Raw genomic sequence first — 24,896 nt, 5'->3', positions numbered from 1 at the left:
CCGCGAGAGGGGTAATTGAATGGCTTGGGGTTGTGTTTGTTTTTGAGGCACATTACTTTCATGTACAAGCATGGATTAGAGTTAAGTGTGAGGTCATGTCATGAACAGGTCGGCCAACAGCGAAAACCCCTGGTCAAGCCTGTTTTTCCCCCTCAAATGTGTTTGTTTCTGAGGAGAAAAGTGATGTAATTTAGAAGCCTTTTGTTTTGGGAATTGAATTGTGATAAGCCATGTTGTTTCAGATTCTTGGGCTTGGAACTCACACGAGTCGTGTACTATGTTCCTGGAATTGCCTGAGTAATGGAATGTAACAAACGGCGCATGGACAGGGGGACTGGAATGAAATGGATATTGTGAAACGAAACGGATTGCTCGTGTAGGTTTGCCGATAAACGCCACCAAAGCGTTATGCCACTCTGACTTGCAAAAGGTAAATACGACTGCATTTGAGTCTACTGTGATAGTGGCTGTAGTTAGTTGCTTCATGGTGCTGTAGTTCATCCAGGGTTGATGGAGGTGTGGGTGCAGCGAAAGCGGCTACAAGGCCAATCGGTAAAAGTGTCATGGTTCTTCCAAGTTCCTTTTCTCTTTCTTACTCCCACGTGTACAGTTAACTAGAGGGGGTCAGATTGATATGCTGCATCTTGCATCTTGCAGTTCATGTGATATCATATCATAACAGGACAAGTCAGGGTTTAGCAGTAGCGAGTAGAGTAGTATTGTTTCTGGGTTTATACTGACTCTCTCTCCTCTATTCCTATGGGCTTACAGTTGTACCACCACCCTCAGATCCTTTGCAATTATCCCGGACCGAACCTTGACACCCACTTTCTGTTTGTCTTTCCCGGTTTTGGTAAGATGTGACAGAATTTATCTTCTCACCGGCCCGTGAGGCGTTTAACTCACGGCGACGCCCGTCATAATGAATCCGAGGTTGGAAACATACATACATCCACCAAGTACCACAAATGCATTCAGCCGTGATTATTTCTACACCCCTGGAATATGGTAAATTAATTACATGTTACTCCAATTGTAACGGATGACAGCCGTGTAACCCTCACTACTGGATTCATACCCAAGCTGCGAGGAGGCTCAGCGCAGGATGCAGCTGGTTTAATTTAGAACCCGCTGTCAGATAACAAGATGCACAGCGTCAGCATTGCATACAAGGCTGAGTAATTAAAAATACGGATGCAAACATGACATTTATTAATTAATATGTCTTTTCGTCTGGGTCATTAATTAATTAACCCGTACTACCAAAAGCTGAAATACCAGAGTGTCACAAACGTTGCACTCGTCTGATTTGTTTGCTAGCCGCAATACACGAAATCTATTCATCCAGTCTTGCCTGTGATACCTTGACACGTTGAACGGGGCGTTGTGTCATTTGAGCTACACTACACGTAACTAAACTTCTCCAGATCTAATAGTTTAGTTGTTCCTCAGCCTTGTAACGCTAGATCGGGGTCACGAGCACGTAGATCTAGATCAGCCGAGCTACAACGTCCAATGAGTTTACACTCCGACGTTGCAGCACAAGAGGCTCCGTCTGGCCCTCATCTAGATGGATCGCATATATGTCCTCTTTTGTCGCGGGTTCTATATCACGCTGCCGTGAATCGCCGATGTATACCATCTCATGCGGCTGAACGTCAAGATGATCTAGGACTTTTACAAAAAGTCCCGAGATTTTGGATACACCAAAGAAATTCGTGGTAGCGAGAAAGTCAATGTACTGTTCAATACCCAAATCTCGGATTGCTCGCTCTTGAGCATCCTGTGGACCTTCAGTGATGACGACAATGTTGCGATTAGATCTTTTGATCGCTTGGAGAAGCGAGATGGCACCTGGTTTGAGGGAGAGGTTTGCGACGAGAACACGTTCGTAGTCGTTTAGTAATTCGTCAATGCAGGAGGAGTCGTGGTCCAATCCGAAATGACTCAACGTGGCAGTAAAGCGGGCTCGACGATAATCGTGGGAAGTCTTTCCGTCGGTGAAGGCATCGGCGGTACCTTGTTTGAGAATGATGGAGTATTGTTGTTGGAGATCTTGGAGTGTTGGTTGGTTCTTGTTGGCGATGAGATTGAGGCAGTGTGTTGTTGCTGCGCGACTTGCTTTGCGGAATTCATGGAGGGTGTCGTCAAGATCAAACCCGAACCAGGTCTTGGACTGCAGGATATTGCGTAGCTTATCTGTATCCGAGTCCATTGTTTGTGTTGTTTTACATGCAAGGTGTTGAATGAGGGTGTTGTTCGGCAGGTAACGAATGAGGATGTTGAGTTTCTAGCAGCACAAGAAGTGGATGCGAAGGCGTGATCGTAGAATGAGGGTCGTCCACTTAGACATTCAGTTGGCCGAAAGTTTGATATTGATCATTCGTTATCACCATCTCATATCCGATGGTTCATCATCTTTATCGTCAAGTCTTGATAGAATCAACATATTGCTGCTCTCGGGTAGGTGAGCTTACAAACTAGATCTAGACAAAAGCTAGACAAAAATACTTGTGCACTCCTAGCGTATATCTTCTACAAAGCTGATCCAATATTTCTTTTAGTAAATGTCAGATTGGTGTTGGTTTCTGTCCGACTTTGGTAATAGCTCTTTACAAAAGTTCCTCAACTCCAAAGCCTGCGTACTCAACGCGTATGTAATTCGTAAGCATCAAGTTACGCTTGTTGGTTAGACCTGTCAATCTTGTTTCAGTCGGTATATTGTTGGTCCATCTGACAGCGGATCAATTGCCTAGTCAAGACTCTTCGTCTTATCATCGCCTTGAATAATATAAGTATAATAAGGCATTACTTTGCTCAATATTGTTGCTCGACATGCCGGAAATATGACTTCAACTTGCCTCAACGACGGCTCCTGGGGCCCTGGCGTTCTAGGATGTCGAGGCGACTTTGACTTTACCCAGAAATTCGAGCGTATTTTCTTATCTATTATACCGACTGCCGTATTCATTGCTTCGGCGATTGCGCGTGTAGCTGTTTTGGCGCAGAGGGAGAGGATTGTCAATGGCGTGATCTTACAATCTGTCAAGCTTGTGAGTCTTTCTTCCTAAGCACCGGGGTACCAGAAAAGTTGGCATAGAAGCATAAGAGACGAAAGTATTAGGCCAGTTTATTCTTCTTAGACTGTGCTTCTTAGGCTCTTTATTTTGTAGCCTAAAGCTTAGGAGGCCAACTTTTCCGCTGCCCGCAGCATGGTATAATGGCTGATTCTCAAAAGGCCTTTCTCGTCGTGTATACGGCTACGCAGCTCGGTCTTCTAATTCTTATCGCGACTGGAACTGCGGGCATAGTTCATGATCTCTCTCTTGCAGGAACCTGCCTCGCGTTTGTCGCATCTCTCTTAGCATGTGCACTATCATACAAAGAGCACTCATGCGATAGAAGACCATCTACTCTATTGAACGTCTACGTTTTGTTTACACTCTTGTTCGACATTGTGCAAACCCGCACAGCATGGCTTCTCATCAGCGGATCATCACAGCAGGCCCGCCTTTTCACAGCGTCCGTCGTGGTCAAGGCTGTCATTCTCTGCCTTGAAACAATTCCCAAGACGAGATGGATTCACTGGAACGCAGAAGAGCATAGCCCCGAGGAATCAAGCGGCGTATTTAGTGTTGGGGTGTTTGCGTGGTTGAACCAGCTCTTCATCAGAGGTTATCGAGGAGTTTTGAAGGTAGAGGATTTATATCCCCTTGACGAGAGCATGGCCTCGGATAGACTGCAGAACCGCTTTGCGAAGCATCTCCGGGTTCATCGGTACAACGAGGAACCCAAGTCGGGTCTGTTGAAGGACCTGACGAGAACGCTTATAGGCCCGTTCCTCCTCCCAGTTGCTCCTCGCGCCGCCCTCATCGCCTTTCAATTCTGCCAACCCTTCTTCATTGACGCAACTCTTCAATATCTCCAATCCCCAGAGACGCCCAACTCAAAAAGCGTGAGCTATGGCTTGATCGGTGCTGCGTTTCTCATCTACGCTGGTATTGGAATCTCCTCAGCATTTTACGGTTATTATAAAGAGAGAGCCACCTACATGATTCGAGGCTGTCTAGTCGCTGCTATATACCAAAAGACTACACAGATGAAAGTCACAGCTGCTGATGACTCTGCTGCTCTGACCCTCATGAGTTCAGACGTCGAGAGGATTCTTAGAGGTGCCGCGACAGCTCATGATCTCTGGGCTAACCCTGTTGAGGTGGCTATTGGATGCTGGCTTCTTTATGGAAAACTCGGTGCAGCTTTTATTTCTCCCCTCATTGTTATTATAATCTGTGCTTTGCTGCTGTCGTGGTTGGTCACGTTGGTTGGCAAGAGACAGAGCGAATGGATGAAGAGGATACAAAACAGAGTCGGCTTGACCTCGAATGCGATTTCGCAGATGAAGTTATACAAGATCTCAGGTATTACCGGCCCAGTGGCGGACCTCATTCAGAGCCTTCGTGTGGGAGAAATCAAAGTCGGCAACAGCTTCCGCTGGCTGTTGATACTGGCTGCGGTATTGGGATTTACGCCCTTTGCTATTTCACCTCCGATTACTTTCGCTTTCACCTCGCGAGAGTTGACTATCAACACACTCTTCACATCGCTGTCGTATATTCTTCTCTTCACAACCCCTGTTGTCGCTCTCTTCCAGAGTCTGCCTGGTATTTTCGCAGCACTGACCTGCGTGGCTCGAGTGCAGAAATTCCTCGCTGCCGAACCACGTAGCGACTTTCGCAAACATCAATCCATCTCGGTATCTGAGAAGACCTCTTCAGATGCATCGGATGTTGCCTTCACAATTGAGAATGGATCTTTTGGATGGGGAGGCGAAAAGATGACATTGAGAGACATCAACACTTCCATCCCTGCTCACAAACTCACCATTGTCGTTGGTGAGGTTGCGTCGGGCAAGACAACCTTTTGTCAAGCTCTCCTCGGTGAGCTACCTGTATCTTCAGGCACGACCAGAACTTTGATCCCGTCTCATCTCATCGCATATTGTGATCAATCCGTCTTTCTCTACAACGGAACGTTCCGGCAAAATATTATCGGCCACTGCCCCTTTGACCAGGCAAAGTATGACGAGATCGTGGATGCGACAATGCTCTCCCAAGATGTAGCTCTGTTACCGCAGGGCCACGATGCCAACATCGGGAGTAACGGTATCATGCTCTCTGGAGGCCAGCGGCAACGAATTAGCGTGGCGAGGGCACTCTACTCTGAAGCGAACTTGATGATCTTTGATGATATACTCAGCGGCTTAGACTTGGGTACTGAGTCCGAGCTTTTCCGACGCGTGTTTGGTCCAACGGGTATCACTCGTCGCAAGAACGTTACCGTCATCATATGTACTCACTCAGTGCGTCACTTGCCGCTGGCAGATCATATCATTGCTCTTGGAAATGGTACCGTCATTGAGCAAGGAGATTTCTCAGAGTTGATGCAAAACAACAAGTACGTCCACAGTCTCGGCGTCAAGCACAGAGATACAGATTCCTCTTCGGAGAATGAGAAGCCCGAAACAACGGTTACTGCCACTCCTTCTCCGGCCGTAGCGACGTCTTCCGCCGCAGAGGCAGCAGAGGATAAAGCAAGACAGCAAGGCGACTATTCCATCTACAAACATTACTTCAACAGTGTTGGGATATGGGCAGTCGTCGGTGTTGCACTGTCAGGAATGATAGCCGGTGCATGCCAGAGTCTTTCAGGCGTGTGGATGAAGTTCTGGGCCGAAGACGCCTTCAACAGATCATTCACCTTTTACGTTGGCATCTACGCTTTCTTACGATCAGGTTTTGTCGTCTTCTTATTCTGCAACGGTGTTATAACTCTGATAAGCATGACTGCCTCTGCAGGAACGGAACTCCATCAACGAGCCATCCTCACTGTCATTTCTGCGCCGTTGAGATTTTTCACGACGACTGATACCGGCGTGGTGACGAATCTCTTTTCACAGGACATGACCCTTCTCGATTTCGATTTACCCTTGGCTCTCACGAACTTCACCCTAGACATATCTAACACTATTGGGTCAGCGTTTGTGGTAGCGTCTGCATCGCCATATCTTGCCATCGGATATCCTTTCTTAATCGGAATTCTCTACTTTATCCAGATGTTCTATCTCCGTACATCACGACAGCTTCGACTGCTTGATCTCGAGGCCAAGAGTCCATTGTATACACATTTTACAGACACCATGAAGGGTATAGCAACCATCAGGGCTTTTGGATGGGAACAGAACGACATGGTATACAACAACCAACTGCTCGATACATCCCAGCGACCTGCGTACTTGCTGGCTATGATTCAACAATGGCTAGCCTCTTCACTCCGTCTCCTTGTCACAGGCATTGCTGTTATTCTTATCGCATTGGCAACTCAGCTTCGAACCAATGCAGGCTTGACAGGTGCTAGTTTAATCTCTCTCTTGACGTTTAGCGAGTTTCTGTCCGATGTAATTAGAAGTTACACATCTCTTGAGACGTCGCTAGGAGCTGTGAGTCGTTTGAGGTCCTTCAGCGAGACTGTTGCAACGGAGAACATGCCTGGGGAAGATGTTGAGCCACCTGAGACTTGGCCACAGAATGGACACGTAAAGATTGACAAAGTATCTGCTTCTTACGAAGTTGATGCTGACAACCAGGATGAATCTGAGCTCAGTCTTGTCCTGCGAGACCTCGAGCTGGACATCCTCCCAGGACAAAAGGTCGCAATCTGTGGTCGTACAGGAAGTGGAAAGTCTACTCTGATACTGCTCCTTCTACGACTCCTGGATCCTCTCTCCTCTTGCTCTACTAATATCAAGATCGACAATGTTGACTTGCACGAGATTGACCGCGCTACTCTGCGCAAACGCATCATCTGCATTCCCCAGGACGCAGTCTTTTTACCGGACGGAAGCTCCATCAAAGCCAATCTAGACCCTCACAATTTAGTTACAGACGCAGAATGCTTCAGTGTTCTCAACACAGTCCGTCTAACCAACTTTGTTCACGACAAGGGCAGCCTCGACGCAGGGATGAGCGCCGAAGATCTTAGTGCTGGCCAAAAACAACTTTTCAGTCTCGGCCGAGCAATTCTACGTCGCCGAGCTCGAGATCGGGGCGAGAAGAAGCAAGGTGGTTTGCTTCTGCTGGATGAGGTGAGCAGTAGCGTGGACAGAGTCACCGACAGGGCGATGCAAGAAATTATCAAAGATGAGTTTGAGAGTTATACTATTATCATGGTTTCGCATCGGTTGGAGATGGTTGTGAAGTACTTTGATAGGGTTGTTGTGCTTGATAAGGGGAGTGTTGTGGAGGATGGTGGGCCGAAGGAGCTTGTTGAGCGCGAGGGAAGTAGATTTGGAGAGCTCTGGGCCGTTGAGAATGATGGAAAGTCTGAGTAGTCTAAATCCAAATATGAAGCTCATGATGACAGTTTGTTCCATGTAGATCTTATCAGAGGCTATGGATCCCGTCCAATCCAGCTTAAAAGAAGATACTGGCCTTAGGGTATCAGAAGGATTGACTGTTGGAAGCCTAAGAGACGAAATTAGTAGGCCACCTTATGCTCTTTAGACTATAGTTTTTAGACTAGTTATTCCATCTCCTCACATCCACTTCCTCCCTACCCCTTCATTTCTCTCTTCCACTACTGAACCTCAAGACCTCTTCTAACCTTCTTCAAAACACTTTCACTCAATCGTTTCTTCTTCTTTTATTCAACCTGGGATTTTCTTACTACTCATAAACCTGAGCCGCTTTACGTTAAAGGCCTACCTTTTTGTTCTACATACAACACTACGACACATTCAGGAGCAGTTTATACCCTAAGTCTTAGAAGGTGAACTTTTCTGCTACCTACTAGACTTAGACTGGGCACTGGTCTTCATATAAACCAAGGAAAAGTTCTTGCAATATCAATGAACTAACATTGATTTGAGTGGCCGGTGTCAAGGCAATCTACTCTATGTCCATGCGGGATGTCCGTTTGATAGACACGCTGTGTCGAGCATTGTCTAGGACCGGAGGCCGAAGTTTGCACTCTGCGTCAGCTAAGACCGTCAAAGAAGGCCATCACCGATAAATCGTTAAATACTACTCAATCTCGCAATAGCCACATCGATTCGCTTGCTTTTGTCAAAGCATATTTGCATTCGTCGAGCCTGTTTACGTGAGATCACGTGGTCGCACGTGACACTTTCAACTCCACGTCGCTGCAAGACAGAAATATCATTCCAAGATCAATTAATTAATGTAAATCTATGTCTATATCTAAGCCGTATCACATGTTTCCATCTATTTTTATTCGTTTCGTTCTTTAACGACGGTTGAAGTTAAGGAATCGACTCGCCGTAACAAGAATGACCAAGTTGCTCACAATGAAGCAAGCATAGATACCCAAATCTCTCCAACGGTTATCGAAAGAGAGGTTGAAAGTACTGTAGAACTCGTCTCCAACCTTGTAGGCACAGTACTCGCAGTCTTGAGTACTGTTGCTAACGAGGTAGCCGGACCCACCATTCTCGAAGAAGGGCTCCATGTACTCGCCACAAGTCATGTTGGGAGGAGCACTAAAGGCGTTCAACTCGCTCTGCTTGCAAACTACCTCGACTCCGTGTAAAGCAGTTGTAACCATGCCGCCTATCAACCTAGTGAATGGATCTAATTGATAAAGCCTGGAATTGGTTAGATGATGAATGTGGAGTGGTGGAAATAAGAACTTACCATGCCCTCCAGAAACCTGGCATTTGAGGAGGAGGAATCGTTACACCACAGAACAAGGCGAAGATGATAATTATAAGAGGATCAAACTGGCTTGAAATAAAGGGCGAAGGTGTGATAGAAGCAAGTCCCTGTCCCAGAGTGACTGCAAAGATCTCAGTGATGAGTACCATCAAGAACTGGAAACCGGCGCGGGAAGGATCAGTCTGGAAACCAGGCATGAAGTACAAGGGCAAATAGAAAGCCACGGCACAAATGATCGAGTAGGGCATCTCAGCCAGGACAACGCTGGAGGTAAACACGAAAGGTGAGTACATCTTGGACGACTGTTCTCTGAAGAACATAGCTCGCTTGATGTGGAAGAGAACCTCGACCTGAGTAATGATCAAAGCAGGAAGAACAGTGACCTGGAAGATGATGAAGACACGGTTCTGTAGAGAAGATCGGGAGTCGTCTAGGTTGAGGTACATAAGACCGGTGATGAGAGCAACAGCAACGTGGGCGAAAATACGGGTGAACAGGTAGTTGGGCATTCTCCAGAACGATCGGAACATGCGAGTAGAGACGACCTTCATCTGGTGGACGAAGGGTGAAGCGTATTCCTTCTCCATATCAGCGTTCTTGACATTGGAACCACCAACAGCTTCCTGACGCTCGCGCTTAAGACGGATGATGGTCTCCTTAACTTGAGAAAGTTCAGCGCTGTCTTCCCAGATATCAGCCCAGTCACGGTTTCCGACGCGAGGAGCACTTCCAGCACCGATGGCCTCAAGCATGAACTCGGCGATGTTATCAGTAGGCTTAGCAACGGCACCATGAGACTCGAGGTAGCTTCGCAGTGTGTATGCGTCTTTTCCAATATCACCAAAGTAAACAGTGCGTCCTCCACGCTGGAGGAGAAGAAGGCGGTCAAAGTTCTCAAATAGGGCGGCGTTGGGTTGATGGATTGTGCACAGAATAGCCTGTCCCGAAGCAGCGAGCTTCTTGAGGAAACGGACGATGTTGAAGGCGCTCTGACTGTCAAGGCCTGAGGTAGGTTCATCGAGGAAAAGCATCAGCTCGGGCTTGGCAGCGAGTTCGACACCAATGGTGACACGCTTGCGCTGTTCGACGGTAAGACCGAATTCAGGGGTTCCAATGATGGCATCGGCGATAGACTCCATCTCAAGAAGAGAGATAATTTCCTCGACGTAGGCATAGCGCTCTTCCATAGGTACATGGTAGGGTTGACGGAGCTCAGCTGAGAATCGGAAAGCCTCTCGAACGGTCTGTGTAGGCTCGTGGACATCGAGCTGTTCGGCGTATGAAGTAGAACGTTGGAATTCCTTGCCAGGAGCGATAGCGTCGACCAAGATATCTCCGTGAATCACACCAATATTCTTACGGGCAGCGAGGACGTCGAGAAGAGTGGTCTTTCCAGCACCTGAGGCACCCATAAGAGCAGTGAGCTCACCAGGACGAACGTAACCGAAAACATTGTTGAGAAGACGACGAGTGCCACCTGGGACAGGGACATCGTAGTTGAGGTTCTCCCAGGTAAGCACACTCTCAGACTTGATAGAAATCTCAGATCCCTCCTCGTTGGACTTGTCCTTGCGTCGGGAATCGCGCTTGGCAATAAGCTTCTCGTTCAAAGCCTTGCGCTCCTTGTTAGGCTTGGAGAAGATGGTAGCTGCGTTTCCGCCCATGCCAAAGTTGACGAGTTCACCGAGAGCAACGTTGAGGAAGAGGAAGAAGATGATGAGAGCCAGGACGATGCCCCAGTTTCGCCAAAGATCGCCGGGGTGGTAAGAGAAACCCTGAGCAACGTAGTCACTGCCGGAGACGAGAGTGGTTCCGGCCTTAGATCCAGCAAGAGTGCAGACCTGGTAGTCAATGTCGGTGTACCCGGGTCCAGCAGGGATCAAGCTATCGGCTGTGCACTCCATGTCGAGCCCCTGGAACTCGTTCATCATCATGGAACTGAAGCTGAGACCCAAGATGTTAATCCAGAAGATCCATCGCAGCCAGACTTGTTCTTGGGCGTATTGAATGATGTATCCCGACGTCACAACGAAGAGAGTAATGACGATAACCGCAAACTTGATCGCATAATCGAAGTCGGGCGAAACACAACCGATGATACGGAAGAACAGAGTCATTCCAATGTTGCCACTAAGGATCATTAAGAAGAAGGTGAAGAAGGCTCCCGGTTCTCGATTCAAGTTCGTCATGAAGTAAACGATGATGCAGAAGAGTAAAATCTGACTAACAGCGAAGACCTGGTCAACAAAGATCTGCGCGATCCAAAGCGCAGAGGGTCTATGGAAGGCATAGGCCTTGTGCTTATTAACAATAGCTCGCCCAGTCATAGTGCCTGCTAGTTCAGAAAATGCCTGGAAGGCGTTGAAGAGTAGAGCGATGAAAAGAAGACCGCCCTTGGAAAAGGCACTTGCTGAGTTTTTGCCGAGATCGAGATACAGAGTTCCGAGTACGATAGCGATGACGATACTGCGGAACCAACCGAAAAATAGGTTGAAACGATCCTGCAGCTTGAGAGTGAACTGGCGCTTCATAAGAGCCCAGACTTGAAGATGGAAACCGACTTGGTAGATAGAGCGCTTGGAGGTGCCGCGCTTGCTCTCCTTGACAGCCATTTGGAAGTCGTTATGCGTGTCAGTTTCCTGAGTGAGAGTAGCCTTGTACTCGGCCATCTCGGCGTCTAGGGCTTTCAATGCATCAGACTTCCTGAAGGCCTCGGCCAGGGTCTCGGGGTTGTGAGGAGCGTTTTCCTCCGATCGACCAGGGGCGTATTCTCGCTCCCATTCATCAGTACAACCAGTGAGGTAATCGGCACTAGTTTGACGAGGGCGGGGAGCAAAACCGAGACCCTCAAAGTAGCTGCGGGCGGTAGAAGCAGGGCCGAAGTAGACCTGCTTTCCACCATCGATGACCAAGACCTTGTCGAAAAGGTTGTAGATGTTTTCGGAAGCTTGATACAAAGAGACAAAGGTAGTTGTCTTGTAGAGGTTGGTCTGAATTCGTAGAGACTTGGCAAAATCCAACGCAGTACTGGCATCAAGGCCGCGGGTGCTGTTATCCCACGACAGAACCGCAGCGTTGGTGATCATACCCTCTGCAATACTAACTCGCTTACGCTCTCCTCCTGACACACCGCGGACAAACGAATCTCCGACAATGGTGTGACGTGTGTGTTCAATGTTGAACATCTTGAGAAGCATGGTGATGATGCTCTCCTTGAACTCGTCTTTGCTCATGTTACCGGGACGCTTTTTGGGCATTTTCGTGTCAATTGCGAAGCCGAGGGTCTGCTCAACTGTAAGAGTAGGATGGTGGACGTCGTCTTCGGCGTTGTAGACTGCCTCTCCGCGGTACTGGTCAAAGTCGGTGTTGTGCCAAGGTCCGTAGAGAACCTCGCCCTCAACGGCAGTGTATCCATAACGCTGGTTGGCAATGGACTTGAGGAAAGTCGTACATCCAGAACCAGGCTTGCCCAAAACGAGGATCATCTCGCCGGGCTTGCACACACCTCGGAACTTGTCGAGGAGGGCAACCTGGGGAGGCTTGGGACCGAGACCGAGCATGTTGATGACAGGCGTGATAACATCGAAGAAGCCGACGAAGGCATCAGGAAAGGTAGGCACGAAGTTTGACATGCCGCTGAACCCTTTAACTGTGAGATCATCCCAGTAAACACCAATGTGCTTGGACTTGATTCCAGCCTCCTTCTCACGATCGAGGCCACCACGAAGAGCCGCCTCTAGATCAAAGAGGGACTCAACCTCGGCCTCTTCCTCAGCAGCAGCATTCTTCTCGGGGTCGGCGTTACTAGCTCTGCTCTTCCTGCGACTGGCTCGGGAAACACCAGTGAACTCGCGCTGAAGCTCTGCAAATTCAGCCTCAGCCTGCTCAACAGAAACACCGTGGCCCTGAGCCTTGTCATGTTGACCTTCAGCGCGGGTAGAGTCGGTCTCGATAGAGTTGCGGTAGGCAGGGTCGGCCTGATCAGTGTGATGGTTGGCGGCGATGGCCTCCTCGGCCTTTCCGAGATCTCTTTCAGCCATTTTGAATAAGGAATTCGGTTGCGACAACGAATTGATATTGGCTGTATTTTAAACAGTACTCAATGAGACTGTGATGGGAGCCCAAAGTCACCCGCCGCGTAAGAGATGGAGTATCGAATTGGGACTCAATTGGAGGTATAGAGATGATTAAAAGTATACTAAAAAGGAGTGAAGAAAAGGTTATTAATATGTATAATATAGCCAGAAGCCAATCTTTACTTGAGGCGTGCTGATGAACAACAACGACAAGAAAAGGTAGGGGAGGGCGCAAGCTAAAAAGGAGCCGACATGCCGCTCTATAAGTCAGGTCCCAATGGCGAAAAAAACAGAGCTCCAGTAAAAAAAGATTATTATGGAGAATTCTTTGGTTCACTCGTTTATCCCTGGGGTATCGTGAAAAGACGAAATAGTTTAGTCACATAGCAACTGTTTAGACCGCCTCTTTAGACTACATGTTTCTTGTACCCCCCTTGGATCTTTAGTCCGCCGTCCATACGGCATTACCAATACGGCATTACCAATCAAGAATACAAAAATGTCCGCATGTAGGGGGGGCATCGTTCTCCACAAGTCGCGAATTGCTTCACAGAAGATCCATGTTGTTTTGACCGTTTGAGTACGTCAAGTCATGAAGGTGGAGCATATTTCCAGCGTTTGACTCATCTCGGACAAGTTTTCGTTCGAAGGCCGAAGGAAGTAAAAGTCTGATTGGTCAGAGAAATAGAGTACAAGATGACATCTTTACCCAAAGGAGATACGCATAAAGGGAGTTTTCGTTTATATCCGAGACACGATATCGTAACTGGTAAACAAAACCTCGTGAAGAATTCATGGACAGACTTAGTTGTTACTAACAAAAGATACAAGTAAAGTTGCTTTTTTCCCGCAAAGTCACATTATATCTATTGTATTTTCTAGTGTCGATCCCGTATTGAAACCCAACGGACGGTTATCATCTACATGTGCATACATCTTTACCCACCCAATCTCACGCAGTGGAGCAAGGAATAGTGGAAACCTTTAATGTTAAACAACCCCAACGGCTGAACTTCGCCATTCCTTAAGTCCGAAGCTTGATGAAGTTGTTCAGACATCATTTCGACTCATACCCAACCCTCCTATTCTGGAATAGACTATCAAGGTTATAAGTAGTACAAAGACACTCACCGCGAGACACCCTTCGGCGTGACACATTGTTTCCCCTTTGTCCAAGTGGCCTTCGGCAAGCAGGTAAGCATCGGATGAACATCACCGACATTCACGTTTCCAGAACAATTTGTGAAGATCTATGTTGCTTTACGGCAAATTTAAGCGCAATCCTGTACGGGCCAGGAACCTTGTCCGATAAGCCAGGATCAGGGATCCCCCTATTGTGGCGTTTCAGCTCAACTTACTCAATCGGTTATAGACGTTCTCAGGCGGTCTCCGCTAAGAGCCCGTCTCCCCGTCCGTCCTTCGGCCGAATGATGAGTGGTGGGTAGGTTGTAGCGGAATTTGAGAGTTACTTGTGATAAATTCCGCACTTGGCGTGTACAAGATAACGTTGAACGATCTGATCTGATAATCGTTGTGAGACACTCTGAATGTCTGAGCGTTGTACGGTGTGGCTTTAGGTTTATAGTTGACTTACATGACTCCCGGTTAACTAGACTGAGTAACTGAAAACTTGACCTCTACTCCAAGTTAGGATACAAAAATAAATAACCTGAGTGTGGTCTAAAATAAACATCATAAACTGACTTACTAATCGTCTCGTATGCCTCCAACAACTTTTCTGATGCCCCGAGGCTAGACTAGCTGTCGGTGATGAACACGATCAGTCATGATACTAAACCGCATCTTTAGACTGAACAGTGCAAACTTCGGCTTCTGGTCTATGATCAATGCTCGACACAGCGTACCTATCAAACGGCACTGGACGTAGATTGCCTTGTCACCGGCCACTCAAATCAAAGACAGATTATTCCTTGCTGTAGTATCAGAAACATTGGCTGCCGGAACCATAAGAGACGAAATTAGTAGGCCAGCTTATGCTCTTTAGACTATGGTTCTTAGATTACTTATTTTTATACCCTAAGACTTAGGACCCTAATTTTTCTACTACCCACTAGACAAGCTACAATAACACAACAGAGCCGTCAGCTAGCATGCGTATCAGGCTCTCGTAAGCCCTCTTCGAGAGACCAGGACACGTTCACTAGTCGTCACTCTCCTCGATGGCATCATCCATTTCATCGCCAACCTCGCCCTCCTCGTAATTCGCTGGCTGGAAAAGGCTCTCCAAGAAAGGCTTCGGTGCGTACCTCACTGTAAGCAGCTGCGCAAGGTTCATGGTGTAATGATAGGAGAGGAAGCGATGCGGGCCGCTTGAGTACATGGAGCAGTGCCGGGGAGCGAACCAACGCTCACCTGAACCCCAGAGCTCTTGTGAATCGCTTAGAGACGTGAAAGTGCAAGGTCGGCGAAACATAGCGCAGCACTTACAGACCCAAACATTAGTTTGAGTCTCTTCACGTACGCACTTGACGAGGAAGCCGATGTACCTGCACGTGTCGCACTTCCTGTCATCGACAGCAAGAGTAAGCGCATCCTGTTGCAGGAAATCTGCTCTCAGCTCGGGACGCCCACTTGTTAGGACGTGGGTGAGAGGTGTATCGAAAAGTCTGACCATAAGGTGATAGTTGTCGTCCCAAGTAGCGAGCTTGGGGGTGGGTATGGTCTTTGCCACTTGTGGAACCCATCGATAACTCTGGTTGATATGGTCGGTTTCGAGTCTTCGGATGCTGAAATTTAAAGAAATTTGCTTCGGGAATTTTCCTCGCGGTTCGGTATAGACACGTCCTTCCAAGGCCTGGAGGATATTCATGGCTGTGTGCCACGGACGAGTCATCTTTTCAAGATTGTCCTGCTCGACGACCTGGCCCATACGATATTGTCCCAGTGCGATACGGCCCATAAAGACGCTGTGCCATCGTTGGCTTCTTTGATCAAGCCATTCCCATCGCACGGCAAAGCAGGATGCTTCGTCGAAGTTGACGTAGTGTCCAACGGACGGGACCCCGACCCAAGCTTGGGGGTGAGGCTTGTGGTCATCCATTACTTCGAATACCAAATAGCCGAACTTCGAATCCGATGGTTTCGGGCCCGTCGAGTCGGCAAGCTCTGGTTGGAATGGGAAGCAGAGTTGTTGTCTACCACTGTCTTCAGCATCAAGGATAAGTCGCACACATGAATCTTGGCTCCTGGTGCTGATTCCTCTTCTGATTCGATAGGTCGTGAACGTGCGTACCGATTTGTTCCCTTGAATCATTGGGATACAATCCATTTGCAATCGTGCCCTTGCGTCGACGTCGGATGGTTGGACTGTAACCGACATAGGGGCAACAGGCAGTTGGTCGGCGGTCTGCTCGGCCAATGTACGAAACTGAACGCCCACCTTGAGGATACTAAAAGGAAGAACGGCTAGAGACGAGTCAGGCTGATGAAGATGAAGGGGCCGTTGTGGCTCTTACTTGGGACCACTCTGGAATTCTTGATGAAAAACACCATTGCATTCTTGTCTCTCTGGTACAACATGTAGCCTGGCTCATCTTTGAACAAAGGAAGACGTCCGTCGACCAAGAGAAAGTCCGGCATACGCCCTCGCATGTTAGAGGGAACATCGTCAGACTTGTCGTTGTATTTCCAGTCTCGATTGAGGACAACGGCAGTAACAGTTCGTCGATAGTCACCAACCGGCCATGGTAGGTCAGGAAGTTGCGCCAGAATGAGCTGGTCGATGCAAGCAACCTGTGCCATGTTTTCCGGTACTGTTCGTAGCCAGCAACGTCAGGTGGTCCTGGTATATATATGTATATCTATATGTGAAAAAGATGAAGAAGGAAGAGGAGAGAGCAAGGGCGCCGGTATTTATCAAGAAGTTTAGGCTTGCATTGTGTTTGTTTCTTTTGCTCTCGTTGACACTGCTTGGCACTGCCCGCACATATCAGCCTGTGCTTCTCGCATCAAACCGGTAAACAATGTATGTGCGTTACTAAGAAATAGCTTGTCCCATGATTTCAACGCCATGAATATCCCTTATTGGTTGCATCAAATGGAAATCATGGTACAACAAACATGTTTCTGTGTTTGCATTCTGCTGAGTAACAGTAGGTTGGGATATCAACTATACATTGTGCTTTGCAAGTTGAATGGCACTGGGAAATTTGACCTATGCACTTGTATCACTTTGGTTTTCGAGTCTCATGTGTCCAGAAAAGTGCCAGTCTTTAATGCAAAAGCCGACGCTAGAAGTTAGGACTAAGCCCCTCGACGTACATCTTATTAGCCATGGATCCCGTCTAGCCCAGGACAAGGGGAAGTTTTTGCAATAGCAAGGAATAAACTGTTATTGATTTGAGTGGCCAGTAGGTAGCAGAAAAGGATGGCCTCCTGTCCTAAGTCTTAGGTTATAAAAATAAGTAGTCTAAGAACCATAGTCTAAGGAGCATAAACTGACGTAATAATTTCGTCTCTTATGGCCTGGGTGGCTAACTTCTGACTTCCTCGGGTCGTGGAACAGGCGAGCAAGAGTAGGGGTTGAACCTTGGTTCATTCTTCTTTCATTTTTAATATCACGCTATGCAACCGCCACTATATGTTAAATATAGCTATATACTTTTTACATCATTTTCATTTCCCTTTTGTACATCTTTACTCATTCCTCAAGGCTTTCCGGGCCAGATCTCATTAGCAACATCGTTGACAAGCTTAAGCTTGGCAAACATCTTCTCCTCAGTCATACCCTCAGCGCCGACAGCGACACTAGCGAAACCGCACTGGGGGCTGATTCCAACTGTCTCGAGAGCCTCCTCAAGGCTGCGGCCTTGGCCGTCGGCGATGATCTTGGCAGCGTCGAGAACTCGGTGCTTGATAACCTGGGCGTCCTCGAGCTCGGGCTCCTTGGTGGTGATGACACCGAGGACGACGTTCTTGTGCTTGGGGAGGAAACGGAGGGGCTCGAAACCACCGGAGCGGGGGTTGTCGTACTCGAGGAAGAAGGTGTCGTAGTTGAGCGTTTGGAAGAACTTTTCGGCGATCTTTTCGTAGGAGCCCTCGCTGAAATGCATCGACTTGGAGAAGTTGCCTGAAGAGGGTTAGTGTTTGAGCGATGTGACACGGATTGGGATGCTTACCTCTGCAGACGTGAAGACCAACGTGGAGACCCTCAGGTCGGTCGGCGATGGCGTCGTTGTGAGCCTTGAGGTAAGTGTCGAACAGCTTGTCGGGGTCAACGCCCTCATCCTTCAGGGACTGAAGCATCTCATCGGAGCAGAAGTAGGCAAGGGTGGGGTCGTCGATCTGGATGTTTCGCACACCCTCATCGTAGAGAGTCTTGAACTCCTGACGGTAAGCCTTGGCCAAATCGGCAAAGAAATCCTCGTCGTTGGAGTAAGCTTCGGGGCTGTAGCACTTGCCAGAGGCGAGTCGCAAGTGGAAGTAGCAAGGAGGGGGCATGGTGAACTTGCACTCAGCCCACTGCTCACGAGGAACACACTCGCGCAGCATCTTCCAGTTCTCTAGGTAAGGGCTCTTCTTGTACTCAATCTTGGACTCGCAGATAGCGGCCATAGGGTATTGCTTGCCAGCCTTCTTAAGGGCAGCGATGGGTGGCGCAGAGAGGCGCACAAGGTCCCAGGGGACAGGCTCATATTCCTTGAACCCTCCTAGACGCTCGAAAAAGCCGCCGAAGTAGTACTTGCGATCAAACTCGCCGGAAGAGATAGCGCGAACGCCATGTTCTTGCTGCTTCTTGACGATATCGGCAATAGCAGCCTTTTGAGTGGCGACGAGCTGCTCGGGGGAGACTTGGCCGGCATCGGCCTGCTCCTGAGTGCGCGATAGCGACTCTGGTCGGATCAGAGAACCGATGTGATCAGCGTGGAAGGGGAGTTTTGAGACGGACATTTTTGCAGCGAATTTGAAGAGCAATTGAGTGCCATCATGGCTGCTTCTTGAGTCTTTTTATATCATGGGCATGATGACATGGGTAAGTTGAAGGGTCCAATCAACGATCCAATGATGGTTGCTTTGGGAGTAGAGCTCCATTTCGACCCCTCCCCCCTCTGTTGATCTTCGGCAATCAACAACGGCAGATTTTATTCATTGTCATGATCCATCATGACCTTATCATTCAGAAATAATATGGGCTATCGTCGTTTCGATATTGCAATTGAATTAGCTAAGCGTAGTTATTGTCAATTGACGAGATTTGGAGTCTTGGTTCATGTACCTGCAGGTAGTCATGATGGACATGATGAGTGATTGCAGCACTTTAGCTCAATTCTTTCAGGGTCCAGGGTCTGCCAGTCAAAAAGAAAAAAGGAGAAAATTATAAGAGAAAAGGCTGAATTATCCAAGGGTCTGATGAATAACTCAAGGGTCAAATTGATGATGCTTACATCTTGACTGTCGGTGTTGACAAGAGTTGTTTTGATCTGTACCCAGCAGGGGCAACAATCCTTTTCAAATCCTCAGGAACGACAATGCCAAAGCAACGTCTGAAAGGGCAAGTCTAATGTCTCACACGAAGCATGCGACGATAACCAAAAAGGCTACCTGCATTGCTACTTTTTTGCCAAGACAAAAGAAACAAAACACGGTGAGACGTTCAAAGCAAGGGAGACTGACTCAACATACGATCCCTCCCTTGAGAGGGCTTGAACATCCCGTGAAATGTTCGAGGTCAAAATAGAGAAATGTTTTAGCCTTCACATAGCTAATTTACTTACAAGCCATAAAACAACAGGCTTGCATAAGGCGACAAATGAGGCCTCGCCCTGACATGACAAGCGATGCAGAGGAAATTAGTAAACCCGTATGGCGTTTTTATGTCTATCGCCATTCAAGCTTAAAACAAGCTCCGATCAAAAGCGGGAATACATTCCACGTACTAGCATGTTTTACATCTTGTTAAGATTGCGGCTTAAATATAGAATAGGAGATTAGACAGAGGCGAATTGCTGATGTGATCGTCAGGTACAACCAGATATTCCCCTACCGACATGACTCTCTGTGCAACGGCAGCCCCTTGGGAGGATTTTTACCTTGCATGAGGTCTTGTATTACACATGACAATGGCAACGCCTTGGCACGGCACGTTTTGGGCCGGACCGGAGGGAGCATGACTCTGGTATTGTAACAGCCTCATGGAGGAATTGAAGGCTCCTGGTGCCCTCAGACTCGCGTCATAGTTTTGGTCTATACAGAATACGGAGTAGTTGGGTGGTCAATGAGAGCCGCCAAGACTCGGAACTATTCTGCCGAACTAAGATCGACTATCTTGACTGTGCACAGACACTACCTATCGTGATATGCATGATATGTCAAGCATTTGACAAGCTTCCTTGGGGTTTAGGGATCTACAGTGGAGTTGACGACTGTCCGCTGTGTCGGATCTAACAATAATTTCCATACAAGAATGCGGATCTTGTATAGGGTTAGAGAGGATATCATCCACTAAACAATAATACTGAATCTTTGTTGGTGGTTTGATGTCCAAGTTCTGACGTGAAATCTCTTCACTTAATAGTAGACAACAATCCTTTGCCGTCGCATATCGCTACGATTTCTAGGTAGAACATCTAGTTTGAACATCCTAAACATTCAATCATTTCTGTTCAATGTCAGATACTATCATTATGAAGGCATTCATAGAGAACATGATCGTGAGCTTCATTTAGGTAGGTGTTGAACAGAAACTACCCTGTACTGGGATCGACCTCCACTAAACCCCTAAGCCACGGCGCCTGCCCCACAACAATTTTCGGCCCGCATTAACTATCAGGAGCTATCGACTTGCTGTTTCAGTGTCTTTCAGCTTCTCCCTTGGTAAGACCAACCTTTTTTCTTCTGCCATCACCGCAATTTCCCTTGTGTGTGGACCGCATTCTAGCCTTTGGCTTGTGTTGATGCGCTGTATTGTCTCTGTCTGTGACCCGATAAGCAAGACTTGCTCGAGATATGCATCAAACCAGCCGGATGCCATTTCCCCGGACCAAACTAAAGAATGTTTTCATCCACTTCAAGGGAGGGGAATCAACAACGGTCTCAAAGCCATCGCCGATCTTTGCCGCTCATCTCAAGCGCTGAACCGCTGAAAGCGAAGGACATGATTATACTCAAGTGAGTATAGTCAGGGCAATGGCGCTGCCGTCGAAGCCATGAAACACCACCAGATATAATCTGCTATTTTCTGTGACCAATGACGTACATTCCCAACTGACAAGGCCAAACGTTTCTGGCATATCTCGAGATATCAACGAGGAGGGACTTTTGGAAGTTGTTTCTGACACGCTGTTTTGACGCATTCAGGAATGGGAGCAGCGCTTGCAGAGAGATTATTCTCTTGGCGACCAAACTGATATGCGCGTACACCGCTTACTATCTCTCAGAGACAAAGGCAAGCATCACGAGGAATTTCGCTCCTAATTCGGAGTGTTGGAGAAAAAAAGGAAGTCCCATCTCCTTTGAGGGATGCTCAACAAGAATCTGCCAAGAAAACAAAGCACCAAAGGACCTTGGAGGAGTGTCTCAGTAGACACTCGGTGGCCTCCTCTATGCAACTCACAGGCTTCTCTACGACCGAGTGAGATCGGAGCTATCTCAATACATGCTAACCTGGAATTTAGAGTAATCTCAGCACATGTGCAGCTCAAGCAGCGGGGATTTTCGGCAGCACGCAGCCAATGCCAACTACGTCCCTCAAGTGTGGAGTGAGACATGTCAAGTCAGGGGCATCGCATCCTTTGCTTGTTGGACCACAACGCCATGTCTCAACCGTCACGGCACACTCGACTCTGTTCGCGTTAGGCTCGATGCATTCGTCGACGAGGGCACACTGGCGGACTATGTGCGGGCTTGGTCTGTGATTCCACAAGGGAGACCATACAATCTCAGCCTCCAGTATGGGACCGAATCTTGTATAAAGAGAGGGCTTGATTCCGGCCAAACAACAATTTCTCTTTTCTCAGCATCAAGCAATTCAAACATCCTCGATCCCTTCGCTTCCTCTTCCGAGAGCTGTTTCCAGTCGTTACCCCCCCAGTCATTCGCTCATAAGAATCAACCAACAACAAAATGCGTTACGCAGAGATCATCGCCCTGGCCATGGGCAACATGGCCGCGGCTCAGTTCAACACCATGACCTTCTCCAACAGCACCACCGGTGCTATCGAGACTGGTACTGAGACTGGCACCTCCACCGGTACCGAGACTGGCACTGCTACCACCGGTACCGCTGCTGAGACCACCACCGCTGCTGGTGGCATCGGAAACCCTGATGGCTTCAACTTCCTTGGCTGCTTCTCTTCTGAGAACGGCTTCCCCGGCTTCACTCAGGCTTACTCCAACGAGGAGAACGACTCTGAGCAGTGTGCCGAGGCTTGCTTGGGCTCCAACTACTTCGGTCTCTACGACAACACCTGCTACTGTGGCGGCAGCTTCGATTTCGCCAACTCCAACTCTGTCTCCACTGACCAGTGCGACATCACCTGCCCTGGCAACGATGCTGAGAACTGTGGTGGCCTCACCGGCGATGCTCTCATGCGTCGACAGGTTTCGGTCAACGTCCTTCTCTCCATTTACATTGCCATCGGCATCAACCCTGGCGAGACTGACACTGTCATTAACACCGACTTCGTCACCGAGACCCTCCCTGCTGTCACCACCACTGCCACTGTCACCGAGACTGAGGACGGTGTCACCAAGACTGCCACTGTCACCCAGGTCATCCCCGTCATCCCCACCAACATCATCATCATCTGCTACGGTAACTACTGTGCTCCTCAGGTTCACTGCCCTACCTGCACCAAGTGGCAGATTGTCTGCCACGATGGCTTCTGCGCTCCCGAGGAGTGCTACGACGATACCTGGCACCAACTCAAGATCTGCAAGAGCGGAAAGTGCTACTACGCCGACTACAAGGATGAGGAGTGCAACCAGCGCATTGTCTGCTACGGCAACAAGTGTGAGCGTGACCAGCACTACTCTATCGACTACGCTCGCAAGTTCGTCTGTGATGTTGATGAGGACCGCTGGTACTTCGATGAGTGCAAGGACGACTGCTACACCTACGAGAAGTGCTCTTACGGCGAGTGCAAGCCCGTACACCCTCCCGTCCACCCCGTCCCTGCTCCTCACCCCAAGCCCATCGGCAAGCCCCCAGTTGTCGTTGTTCCTGAGCACCCCGTCAAGCCTGAGCACCCTTCGCACCCCAAGCCCGAGCCTGAGCACCCCGTCAAGCCTGAGCACCCTTCGTACCCCAAGCCTGAGCCTGAGCACCCTGCTCCCAAGCCCGAGACTCCTTCGCACCCCAAGCCTGAGCCTGAGCACCCTGCTCCTAAGCCCGAGACTCCTTCCAAGCCAGTTGCTCCCAAGCCTGAGCACCCTGAGCCTGAGCACCCTGCTCCTAAGCCCGAGACTCCTTCCAAGCCAGTTGCTCCCAAGCCTGAGCACCCTGAGCCTGAGCACCCCGCTCCCAAGCCCGAGACTCCTTCCAAGCCAGTTGCTCCCAAGCCTGAGCACCCTGCTCCCAAGCCTGAGACTCCTTCGCACCCCGCTCCTGAGCCTGAGCACCCCGCTCCCCCTGCCCAGACTGGCTCCAACGAGAAGCCCGAGAAGCCTGAGGAGCACCCCGTCGTCACCGCCGGTGCTGCCCAGAAGACTTTCGCCGGTGTGGCTGCTGCCATTGCCGGTTTCGCTTTCCTCCTGTAAAGCGTAACGTCTCTACTTCTTTAATTCAACCCCCATTTCTTCATCACGATGATGGTAATGGCGGTCTTGCCAATTGGCACGGTTTAGCATTCTCACTCACGGCTTTGTTTTGGCTTGCTACGGGCAAGAGCAAAAACATGACATGTGTAACGTTTAACGTTCTTGGTTCATTCTTACACCAGTCGATCTTCAACTTTGGGTTTAGAGTACAGGTCTGGGATTTCTGTTATGGATAGATTAGACTTGTTTTTCGGTCCCAATTTCGATGGTGGTTACTTTTTGGCGATTAGAAATTAGTAGAATTTCGGCTTTAATATGGCTTATGACTCTTATCTTTATTCTCTCTGTGTTTTAACTGTGATTTGTGATGTCTATTTCTCATAACACGACCCGGCCTTTACCCTTCTTTACTTTCGCTCTCGTGATGTTTTTTGCTTTTGCTTTTGCTTACATGCAGATTTGTCTCAAGTTCATCAGAAGCAAAGAACTTGAGACTTATAGTGAGCCCCTGCAGATGTAAAGGAACATGCAGGGGCACTCTTTGCACGACACAGCGAATCAAGCTTATGTGTAACCATAAGCACATGCCCGACGTTGAAAGGGTGTGACCCTCTATCTCAATCTCGCTGTCCCGACCGACGGAATAAGAGCAGGGGACGGTTAAAGGTGATGTGGATCTGGACTCCATCCTTCCGACAGTGCGGGTCATGAACTTTTGTATCGGCCGAGTTGTCCCAAGAGAAGACATTATCCACTATCGTCAAGAAGTCCGTGCTGACGCTATGAGGACAAAGGTCTTTCTTCATGATGACCTTTCATGTGTATGAATAGATATATCATTTGGCTCTTTCAGTAATGGAAGTAAAGTGCGTTGATGCATACTGCCTGGGTCAATAATCTGATGCCAGTTCGGAGTAATAGCGCGATGCCTCACAATCAGATCTACAGCTCGATATCGTTCACCTCGTGATGGAACCTAAAATCAAGGTTTTACAAAGAGCCCCATTCCAAACGAAAAGACTCGAGCACGGAAAGGATACCCCTGCCGAGATTATACTAGCAGGAAACCTTCTCATCCACTCTTCTTAATTTAGGGTCCTGTAACTCGTCTGAGAGACCGAGAGGGGCCAGAAAACACAGACCGAGGTGGTAATGGCAAGGAGAGCCTGGTTGTTCCGAATATGCCATGTCAGATGTCAATTTCTAGAAAGACGACAATTACGTAGACGACTATTGTCGTACCGGCACAAGGGAACGCCAAGGTATGCAGTATGAGGCCATCCAGACTTCGTATAAGAACCATGTCATTGTTCTGTCGGTCTGTCATTATTGAGCTGTCAAAAAGATGCACCATCTAACGGAGAAAAAGACAAAA

At 48.5% G+C, this 24,896-nt stretch overlaps 6 protein-coding genes across 6 annotated transcripts; 2 read left to right on the top strand and 4 right to left on the bottom strand.

Annotated features, from left to right (window-relative positions):
* Positions 1 to 1,489: 1,489 nt before the first annotated feature.
* FSST1_009641 (HAD-like domain-containing protein) lies at positions 1,490 to 2,215 on the bottom strand (the record flags this gene model as incomplete). Its single annotated transcript, XM_083226634.1, has 1 exon — positions 1,490 to 2,215. One exon carries the CDS (start codon positions 2,213 to 2,215, stop codon positions 1,490 to 1,492), a length of 726 nt encoding a protein of 241 aa, XP_083085602.1.
* A 631-nt stretch (positions 2,216 to 2,846) lies between these two features.
* FSST1_009640 (P-loop containing nucleoside triphosphate hydrolase protein) lies at positions 2,847 to 7,387 on the top strand (the record flags this gene model as incomplete). The annotated part of the gene is made up of 2 exons (XM_083226632.1): positions 2,847 to 3,053; positions 3,239 to 7,387. The coding sequence occupies 2 exons, from the start codon at positions 2,847 to 2,849 to the stop codon at positions 7,385 to 7,387; spliced, it is 4,356 nt and encodes a 1,451-aa protein (XP_083085601.1).
* A 914-nt stretch (positions 7,388 to 8,301) lies between these two features.
* FSST1_009639 (ABC-2 type transporter-domain-containing protein) lies at positions 8,302 to 12,769 on the bottom strand (the record flags this gene model as incomplete). The annotated part of the gene is made up of 2 exons (XM_083226631.1): positions 8,302 to 8,659; positions 8,709 to 12,769. 2 exons carry the CDS (start codon positions 12,767 to 12,769, stop codon positions 8,302 to 8,304), a joined length of 4,419 nt encoding a protein of 1,472 aa, XP_083085600.1.
* A 2,197-nt stretch (positions 12,770 to 14,966) lies between these two features.
* Positions 14,967 to 16,567, bottom strand: FSST1_009638 (uncharacterized protein; the record flags this gene model as incomplete). Its single annotated transcript, XM_083226630.1, has 2 exons — positions 14,967 to 16,231; positions 16,282 to 16,567. 2 exons carry the CDS (start codon positions 16,565 to 16,567, stop codon positions 14,967 to 14,969), a joined length of 1,551 nt encoding a protein of 516 aa, XP_083085599.1.
* Positions 16,568 to 17,472: 905 nt separating this feature from the next.
* On the bottom strand, positions 17,473 to 18,715 carry FSST1_009637 (cobalamin-independent methionine synthase II family protein; the record flags this gene model as incomplete). The annotated part of the gene is made up of 2 exons (XM_083226629.1): positions 17,473 to 17,894; positions 17,944 to 18,715. The coding sequence occupies 2 exons, from the start codon at positions 18,713 to 18,715 to the stop codon at positions 17,473 to 17,475; spliced, it is 1,194 nt and encodes a 397-aa protein (XP_083085598.1).
* A 3,171-nt stretch (positions 18,716 to 21,886) lies between these two features.
* Positions 21,887 to 23,521, top strand: FSST1_009636 (WSC domain-containing protein; the record flags this gene model as incomplete). The annotated part of the gene is made up of 1 exon (XM_083226628.1): positions 21,887 to 23,521. The coding sequence occupies one exon, from the start codon at positions 21,887 to 21,889 to the stop codon at positions 23,519 to 23,521; it is 1,635 nt and encodes a 544-aa protein (XP_083085597.1).
* Between the last annotated feature and the right edge of the window lie 1,375 nt (positions 23,522 to 24,896).

The sequence above is a fragment of the Fusarium sambucinum genome, chromosome II (assembly GCF_050947815.1).
Source record: "Fusarium sambucinum isolate potato_lamoka chromosome II, whole genome shotgun sequence".
Taxonomy (NCBI): Eukaryota; Fungi; Ascomycota; class Sordariomycetes; order Hypocreales; family Nectriaceae; genus Fusarium; species Fusarium sambucinum.
This window is presented reverse-complemented; position numbering and strand designations above follow the sequence as displayed.